Source organism: Arachis ipaensis, chromosome B01 (genome assembly GCF_000816755.2).
Source record: "Arachis ipaensis cultivar K30076 chromosome B01, Araip1.1, whole genome shotgun sequence".
NCBI classification, from domain to species: Eukaryota; Viridiplantae; Streptophyta; class Magnoliopsida; order Fabales; family Fabaceae; genus Arachis; species Arachis ipaensis.
Window position 1 is genome coordinate 81,246,239 of NC_029785.2, and position 9,541 is coordinate 81,255,779.

The following is a 9,541-nucleotide window of genomic DNA, read 5'->3' on the forward strand; positions in this document are numbered from 1 at the left end:
TACTCTTCCGATCTTCTAGTTGGCTTTTCAAGTCTTGGGTATGGGCCTCTGAATCTTGAGTTTGAAGCAGTTATCCTTTTCATTGGGCTTAGCTTTGCTTGCAGCGAGAAAAGGTGAAGTATGCAGGGACTTTGACTCAGGACGTTAGTCGTGTCAACGTTAAGTGAAAGTGTTGGTTCGAGAACGTTAGTGACAATCACCTTTTTCACTAACGTTCCAATGTGCCTCTATTTCCCACGTTAGAGTCCACGTTAACTAATTTAACATGGCTTCTAACGTAGTCATGCTAGCCATCTCCAACGTTAGTGACAAAAGTGAGTATCACTAACGTTGGCTCATCATCTCTTTATCCACGTTAGCTTCCACGTTAACTAAGTTAACGTGGGAGTTAACGTTGCTCATGGTGGCTCTTGGTGGTTCACCCCAATGTTAGTAACAAAGGTAAGTGTCACTAACGTTGGCTATCAATTGCTCTCTCCACGTTAGCTTCCACGTTAACTAAGTTAACGTGGGAGTTAACGTGGCTTATGGAGGCTTGGCCAACGTTAGTGACAAAGGTGAATGTCACTAACGTTGGCTTCTCTTTTGCTTCTTAACTTTAGAGTCCATGTTAACTAAGTTAACGTGGCTCTTAACGTGGCCACTTATGAGCTTGGTCCAACGTTAGTGACAAAGGTAAGTGTCACTAACGTTGGCTCCATTTTCTTTCTTCCACATTAGTGTTCACGTTAACTTAGTTAACGTGACTCTTAACGTGGGTTATGATGGCTTCGAGAGCGTTATTGGCGATTACTTTTCTCATTAACGTTGCAAGCTAGCTCCCATTCTACGTTAGTGGTCACGTTAGTTAGACTAACGTGGCTGCTAATGTGGTTTTTCCTTGTTTCCTTTGTCCTAAAATCAAGGAATAAAGTCCATCAAAGTTCTAATCCAAATCATGAGACATGCATCCTCTAATTTGTCATATAATTCATGCAAAATTCTTATGAAATCAAGTAAAGTGCACAATGTATGCTTGAATCAAGATGTAAGTGAATATCTACCCAAAACTAGCTTATTTTCTAAGAAAATGCATGAAACTACCTTAAAAATAGTAAAGAAAAGGTCAGTGAAACTGGCCAAAATGCCCTGGCATCACAAATTCAAAACTACCCCTATATATACTACTCTTCTAATCTTCTTGTTGGTTCTTCAAGTCTTGGATATGGGCCTTTGGATCTTGAGTTTGAAGCAGTAATCTTCTGCAGTGGGCTTAGCTTTACTTGCAGAGAGAAAGTGTGAAGTAGGCAGGGTGTTTAGCTTAGGACGTTAGTGGCATTAACGTTAAGTGAGAGTGTGGGTTCGAGAACATTAGTGACAATCACCTTTTTCACTAACGTTCCTCACCCAGGGATGGTCCACGTTAACTTCAAAGTTAGTGGCACTAACGTGACCACTAACGTTGCCTCTTGATCCTTCGCACACGTTATTGGGACTCACCTTTCCAGTTAACGTGGGAGTTAACGTGGCTCATTGTGGCTTAGCTCAACGTTAGTGACAAAGTTAAGTGTCACTAACGTTGGCTTCATTTCTTTCTTCCACGTTAGAGTTCACGTTAACTTAGTTAACGTGACTCTTAACGTGGGCTATTATGGCTTCGAGGGCGTTATTGGTGATTACTTTTCTCATTAACTTTGCAACTTAGCTCCCATTCCACATTAGAGGTCACGTTAGTTAGACTAACGTGGCTGCTAACGTGGTTCTTCCTTGCTTTCTTTCTCCTAAAATCAAGCAATAAAGTGCATCAAAGCTCTAGTCCCAATCATGGGAAATGCATCATCCAATTTGTCATTAAATTCATGCAAAATCCTCATGAAATCATGTAAAGTGCACAATGTATGCTTGAATCAAGATGTAAGTGAAATTCTACCCAAAACTTGCTTATTCCCTAAGAAAATGCATGAAACTACACTAAAAACAATAAAGAAAAGGTTAGTGAAACTGGCCAAAATGCCCTGGCATCAACTTTAACCATCTCTTAAACCACTTTGATTTGATGCCTTTGCAGTTATTACTATGTATAAGATTCTTAAGTTGATATAATTTTGCTTCTTGCTTCATCAATTTTGCAGAGTTTGCTTGCCTCTTGTGTTGCAAGGTGTTGAGCGTCCCTGTGACAACTCCTTGTGGCCACAACCTTTTCTGGCTAAAGCTTTATCAGAAAGAGGGGAAGCGAAGGTGGGCGCACCTTGCGAGCACAAAAGAATGTTATGAAATGCCCTTCATGTTCAATTGACATAGCTGAATTTCTTCAGAACCCAGAGGTAGTACATCATGTCTCTTTTTAATTGTCTGAGCATATTGTTGGTGATGGTATTTGGGAAAGCTTGAATTTGGTTTTACTCCCAAACTATTTTAATTAGGAAGGTGGATGTTACTGCCATTGACTATCTATTTTTGCTTCTTGTTTTATATTTGACACCAAATGTGGATAACTTAAAATCCAACCCTTAATTTGTTCTATTTACTGTTAACCCAAAGTCACTGAAAAATCTTAGGCCTTCTTTGAAATGAGATTCAATGGAGAGTTGGCAAGTTTAATTAGGTGGTGTTCACATTTAGAAATAAATCTTCTAAAGAGGAGCATTCATAAATATGCAATTTACAGTTTGTATGTGATCTTGCGATTGTATTTATGCTGTTTCTGGCCTTTGCAATAGGTTAACAAACACATGATGAGCGCGATAGAAACCCTCCTCCGCGAGGCTGAGATAGAAGAGAGTTCTGAAGTGTCCAATGACAAAAATAATGAAAATATAGAGACTGTGAATGATGATGATGGGAAAGAAGTTTCAAAGCATTGTGATTCAGGTGAGAATGTCCTAGAGGAGATCAAGGACAATGATTTGAATCAGCCACATAAGCACAGAAAGGGTGCTGGTGATTCAGCTATTGTGAACAGTGAGGAGCAAATCAATGTGGCAATAGATTAGATTGGAGTCTACCATGGAGTGAAGAATCATGTAACTCAGATTAGATTGGAGAGTTTAAACTTTAAAGAGAGCATGAGGAAATAGTTTTAAAACTTAGGCTGAAAGTCCTGCCCTTCTTTGTTGTAGTTTAAAAGAAATTTTGGGGTATCTTTTTATTGAGACAGTGAGATATTGGATAATGGTGTTGAAAAATAACATCCATTTTATAGGTATTATGTAATGAATATTATGTTTATCTATGTGATTTTTGGTTTTTTTTTTTTTTCAATTTACAGTGTGTTTGATGGAGTAAATTTAGAAAACAAATCTAAAGTATTTATTTTACAATAGAAAAATAAAAAAAATCTATTTTACCTTATAGACAGATTTACAGACAGATTTTCTGTCTGTAATTAGAGTGTAAGATGATTCTCCAAAGTTCAAATTACAGACGGAAAATCTGTCAGAAAATCTGTCTGTAATTACAGATGGATAATCTGTCGGAAAATCCGTCTGAAAATTCGTCTGTAATTACAGACAGAAAATCCGTCAGAAAATCCGTCTGTAATTACAGAGGGAAAATCCGTCGGAAAGTTCGTCAACTTCAGGAAATGGATGGAGAATTTACAGAGGGAAAATCCGTCGGTAACTGGTAAAAATCCGTCGGTAATTTTCTGACGTAATAAAAATCCGTCGGTAAATAATTTCCGACGGGGCTTTTACAGAGGGACAAAATCCGTCGGTAATTTCGTCGGTAACCAAAAATCCATCTGTAATAAAGACCAAATCCGTCTATAAATCTGTCTGTATTAATCTATTTTCTAGTTATGATAGGCGGGGGCTAATGCCAAATAAGGGTAAGGTTCTTACTACATGGTAGCTACAACATGTGAGTAAGAAAGCAATATAAGTAAAGGCATATCAACTAACACTTGATGCAATAGTAAAATTAAAACATGAAGAATATATTGAGCATCAAGTTCAAATAAGAAAAAGTGGGTCATGAAAAACAATATGAGGTCAAATCAATGCACAAAGACACAAGAGTCATACAAGATGAAGCATTGATTTAGAAGTTTCATCGCCCAACAATATCAAACAAGTCAAGAAGCACCAAAATAATGCAAGAAATTCTCAACAATAGACTAGAAAAATTCAACACCGTTATTAAAACAAGAAACTTAAAAAAAAGAAAATTATAATAAGCTATAAAAACAAAATTAAAATGCAATGAATGAAAGTAAGCAATTGCAATAAAAGAAAATAGAAGAAAATAATTTATTTATTTATTTATTTATTTATAAAAGAAAATTATTTATTTATTTATTTAAATTTTTTATTTATTTATATTTTTTTAAGTTTTTTTTTATTTTATTTTATTTAAAAATTTTTTTTCAAGAGAGGAAGAAGAAAGGTAGAAAGAAAAAAGAAGAAAAGAAGAAAGAAGAAGAAAGGAGAAAGGAGAAAAACAGGGTGCAAATCTGCGCATAAGCGCCATGCGTGCTTAAGCGTACCTTGCGCAGTTGGGATCATGGGCGCGTACGCAGCATGTGCGCGGGCGCGCGCATTGCGGATTATGCCATCGGCGCACATGTGCGCAGTGCGCATATGGGTACATTAGGTTGTGCCAGGAGCTTAATGTTTGCGCAGAATTAGCACAACTCTCTGGAAAATGTACCAGGAGCCATGCAGTGCAATCTGCGCGTACGCGCCATGCGTGCTTAAGCGCGGATTGATTTTTTTTTTTTTAGAAGCATAAACACAGAATTTAACACTCTCCTAACCTATAAATATCCTAAAGCAACCAAAATTCAAATTTAACAAAAATCTTTAAGTTTTTGAAAAAATTTTCAAAGACAAAACAAACAAAACTTGTACTTCAAGTAACCTACTTTAACAACACTCTAAACAAATCAAAACTCACTACAACAACCTATCAATCAAAACAAAATGTATAAGAGTATAGAAAAGAAGAAAACTAGCTATAATGGCAACTCAAATCACTTATTAAGTATATATACAAGAGAATGGAAAGAGTTTACCATGGTGGGGTGTCTCTCACCTAGCACTTTTATTTATTGTCCTGAAGTTGGACTTATGGGGAGCTCCTCATCAAGGTGTCTTGTGCTTAAATTCATCTTGGAACATCCACCAATGCTTGAATCTCCAATAAGCTTTATTCTTTAAAGATAATAACTCCAAGCCTTGATGGAGTTCTTCACAAACCATAGGCTCCCAAAGTTGATTCTCCTTGTGCGATCCGGGATCCCACACTTTATTTTCACACCCGTCTTGAAGTTGATCATTATTAGTCCATCCGGGTGGCATGACTCTAGAATTCTCATGTAAGCGACCAAACAACTTCCTAGACTCATGCAATTTAGTTCTCCACCAATCATTACTATACAACTTTGAGCATGCAACCATCATGAACTTAGAGTGATGTTTCCAACCACTACATAACTCTCTTCTACTTTTAACTCCACGAAGAGCTCTAAGTTGACCATCATTTTCAATCAAACCCTATTCAAGCGAGAAAGTAAAGCTTAGGGATAAGAATTTTACCCACTTGAATGTTGTGTTGGATGGTGACTTGGGGAGGGAGACCTCCCTACTCTTAGACAATGCGAGGTCTACTTCTTTAGGCTCTCCTTTAGTTATTTCCACCTCTTTGCAAGCTTTTTCGATTTCAACCTTTTCCCCTATATCACTTGGCTTGGTGTTGTCTTTAAGAACTTCAATTTCTTGCCTAATGAGAGGTGATTCAATTTTGGATAGGAATTCATCGATGAATGAATTCATCTCTTGATCAACCTCTTTATATTCTTCAATTTCAATATACACCAATTCAACTTTTTCCCTTTGGTAGCTTTCTTCCGATTCGCTCTCTTTCCCATTGCTCACCAAGGGTATGGAAGGTTGTGCACGTTCTTCTCTAATTTCAACTTCATGTCCAATGGGAGAGGATTCCATTGTAGAGAGAAATTCATCCATGATTGAATCCATCTCTTGATAAGCCTCTTCCAAGTCTCCAACTATGATATGCCTTGGAGGTTACGCACCCTCATCAACATCAATATCAAACTTCTTGGAATAGTTCTCCATGATGCTACGTTCCCTTGGACTTTTAACATCTCCTAAATCTTCAACCACTTCTTCCTTTTCTTCACTAACCATAGGCTCCTCCAATTGTTCCAACACAAAATTCGACTCTTCCTTCTTCTCCACCAGATTTTCCAATCTCTCTTTCATGTTTTGCTCCTCCTTTGATTTTTCACATGTGGCCACGGAAGCACCTTGAGTATTCAAGCATTGGTAGGCTAAAGTATGCACTACTTTAGTCAAATTGGTCACAAACTCTAAAGTGTTCCTTTGCATATCTGCTTGGCCTTGAAGTAGCAAGGTGAGAGAATCATCTATTGGGGCTTGGGGTGGATAAGAGGGTTCATTATTTTAGAGAGAGGGTTCATAGTAGGAAGATGATTCTTCAAAGTAAGGGTATGGAGATGGTATGCATTGAGGTGGTTCTTGGTGGTAATCTTGATAGGGTTATGGTGGCTCTAAAGGTTCTTGCTCATAATGGTCATAAGGATATGGTATGGGTGATTGGTCATGTGATGGGTATAGATCATAGGAAGGTGTTTGGTAATGAGAGGCTTGTGAGAATGGTTGAGGTTCATGCTGAGGATAAGAGTCATAGGCATACGATGGTGGTAATTGATTATCATAAAAGGATTCACCATAGCCATTGAATTGACATGCTTTAGGATGGAAATTATACCGATATGCATCCGGAGGTTGTTGCCAATAGGAGTGATCAATTCCTTGAGACTCCTCCCATCTTTGTTGGTTCCTTCCATAATGAGTGTCATCATTGAAGTTTACCTTTTCTACAACACAATTAGAACCAAACTCATAGCCAACGTGAGAATTCATGATAGCAAGAGAAAATAAGAAACAAAAGCTAACTAGAAAAAATGAAACAAAATCCTACAAATAGCAAAGCTATTTACAATATTCACATATATACAATAACCAATAACATAACACCATTGCAACTCCCCGGTAACGATGCCATTTTGATGAGAGGACTTTTGTGTGGTCTAGAATTTCACAATTGAGTTCTCGTTGTAAGTATAGTTTCTAAACCAACAATAATCCTTTCATACAAAAATTTTTTTGTCACTAGTACAAACCCCTAAATTTATAAACCAAAGTATTGAACCTCGGGTCATTCTCCCTAGAAATTGCAATAGAGTGTCCTTGTTATTGGTTATGGAGTATGTTTTGGAGTTTTTGGGATACGAGGCATGAAAAGTAAATGGCAATGAAAATAAACTAACAACTAGAAAGCTCTTAGCAAGGTTGTGAGAATTAGAAGTCCTATCCTAGTTATCCTCCTGAATTGTGACCACAATTACCCATTGCTACCACTTAGTTAACCTCTAACTATGGAGAAAAGTCAAGTGGATGAATCAAGTTGATTCTACAAGTCCTAGCCAACTCCCAAGGGAAAGACTAGCTTTAGTGGTATCCAAATCAATTAGCAACTTCTAATTATCAATCAACAAGGGAATTAGATAACTCAAGCGTCACTAATTACTCTACCATAGCCAAGAGGAACAAAATCTACACTAAAATCCAACCAAGAATTTTATCAAACACTTGGAAGGCACAAAAGGAAAGCAAAGTAAATTGATAGCAAGAATAAAATCTAACAACTACTCATTGCAAGGAATTAATAACAACAATCAAAGGAAACACAATTATTATGAATTACCTCTAATTGAATTGAAAGAGAAGAAAAGGAACAAGAGTAGATCTACAACAAAGTATAAAAGCAACATAAAAGAAATTACAACAAAAGAATAGAGGAAGATGATTGCAACAACAAAGAATTAAGAAGCAAAAGTAGAGGGAAGCATGAATGAAAACCTAGATCTAAGAACAAATCCTAATCCTAATGCTAATCCTAGAGAGAAGTGAGAGCTTCTATCTCTAAAACTAACCTAAACTAAACTAATGATCAAAAGTATGTAAAGTCTATTGATTTCCCTTCAATCCTTGGTTTAAGTAGCATCAGAAATGAATTGGATTGGGCCCACAAGGCTTCTAAAATTGCTGGCCACGGGTTGCATTAAGTGAAGCATGTGCCACCATCGGTGCGTCCGCGCACCGTGCGCGTGCTTGCCCCTAGGCGTGAATGCAACTATGGCAAATCTTATATCATTTTGAAGCCTCGGATGTTAGCTTTCCAACGCAACTGGAACCGCATCATTTGGACCTTTATTGCTCAAGTTATGGTCGTTTAAGTGCGAAGATGTCGGCTTGACAGCTTTTGCGATTCCTTCATTTCTTCATGAGTTCTCCATTTTTACATGCTTTTCCTTCATTCCCTTGATCCAATATTTGCCTCCTAAATCTGAAATCACTTAACAAACATATCAAGGCATCTAATGGAATCAAGGTGAATTAAAATTAAACAATTAAGGGTCTAAAAAGCATGTTTTCACTCTTAAGCACAATTAAAGGAGAATTTACAAAACCATGCTATTTCATTGGATAAATGTGGGTAAAAGGTTAGAAAATCCCCTAAATCAAGCACAAGATAAGCCCTACAAATGGGGTTTATCAGTCTCCCACCAAAGCTCAAAGATCCTGGGAGTTTCATCATATCATGCACCATAGGCAATATGACCTTGGAAAAAGCGCTCTGTGATTTAGGTGCTAGCATCAATTTATTGCCTCTCTCACTAATGAAAAAGCTTGCAGTAGAGGAAGTCAAACCCACCAGAATGTCACTTTAAATGGCAGATAGATCACTCAAAATACCCAATGGGGTTGTGGAGAACTTATTAGTGAAGGTGGGAGAATTTATCTTCCCTGCCGATTTCGTCGTTTTGGACATGGAAGAAGAAGGACACAATTCAATTATCTTGGGTAGACCTTTCCTAGCAACAGCAAGAGCTATCATTGATGTGGAGAAAGGAGAGATGACCCTCAGGGTGCACAATGAACAAATGATCATCAATGTCTTTTAAGGCCATGCAATATCCCCCTGAGAAGGAAAAGCAAATGAGGGTGGAAATGATAGAAGAATTGGAGGAAGAGATACTTGAAGACAACGGCTAGGAGGAACAAGAAAAGGAAATAGAGGTAGAACAAGATGTCTCAGAAGAATAAGTGATTGAAATCTCTTTTGAAGGCAAGAAAGAGGAGGTGCCAAAGCAAGAGTTCAAGCCCCTCACTCCTCATCTCAAATATGCATATCTTGGTGAAGAGGATAGCCTTCTAGTAATCATCAATTCATCATTGAGCACACAAGATAAAGCCAAACTGATTGAGGTGTTGAAGAATCATAAAACAGCTTTAGGATGGACAATTGATGACATCAAGGGTATAAGTCCTGCAATTTGTATGCACAAAATCTTGCTAGAAGAGGACTCAAGGCCTGTGGTACAACCCCAAAGAAGGCTTAACCCGACTATAAAGGAGGTGGTTCAAAAAGAAGTGATGAAGCTGTGGAATGCTGGAATCATATACCCAATCTCTGACAGCTCTTGAGTAAGCCCAGTTCAAGTGGTGCCAAA

General features: G+C 37.6%; 1 protein-coding gene across 1 annotated transcript; it reads left to right on the plus strand.

The window, feature by feature from the left end:
- LOC110271556 (E3 ubiquitin-protein ligase ORTHRUS 3-like) lies at positions 2,182-3,177 on the plus strand. The gene is made up of 2 exons (XM_021122531.1): positions 2,182-2,303; positions 2,700-3,177. The coding sequence occupies exons 1-2, from the start codon at positions 2,250-2,252 to the stop codon at positions 2,970-2,972; spliced, it is 327 nt and encodes a 108-aa protein (XP_020978190.1). The 5' UTR covers positions 2,182-2,249; the 3' UTR covers positions 2,973-3,177.

Bases quoted from the DNA above. Each gene is read 5' to 3' on its own strand.
- LOC110271556 (XM_021122531.1), top strand. From the start codon at position 2,250: ATGAAATGCCCTTCATGTTCAATTGACATAGCTGAATTTCTTCAGAAC. The intron at 2,304-2,699 runs GTAGTACATCAT...CCTTTGCAATAG, and splicing joins AATTTCTTCAGAACCCAGAG to GTTAACAAACACATGATGAG.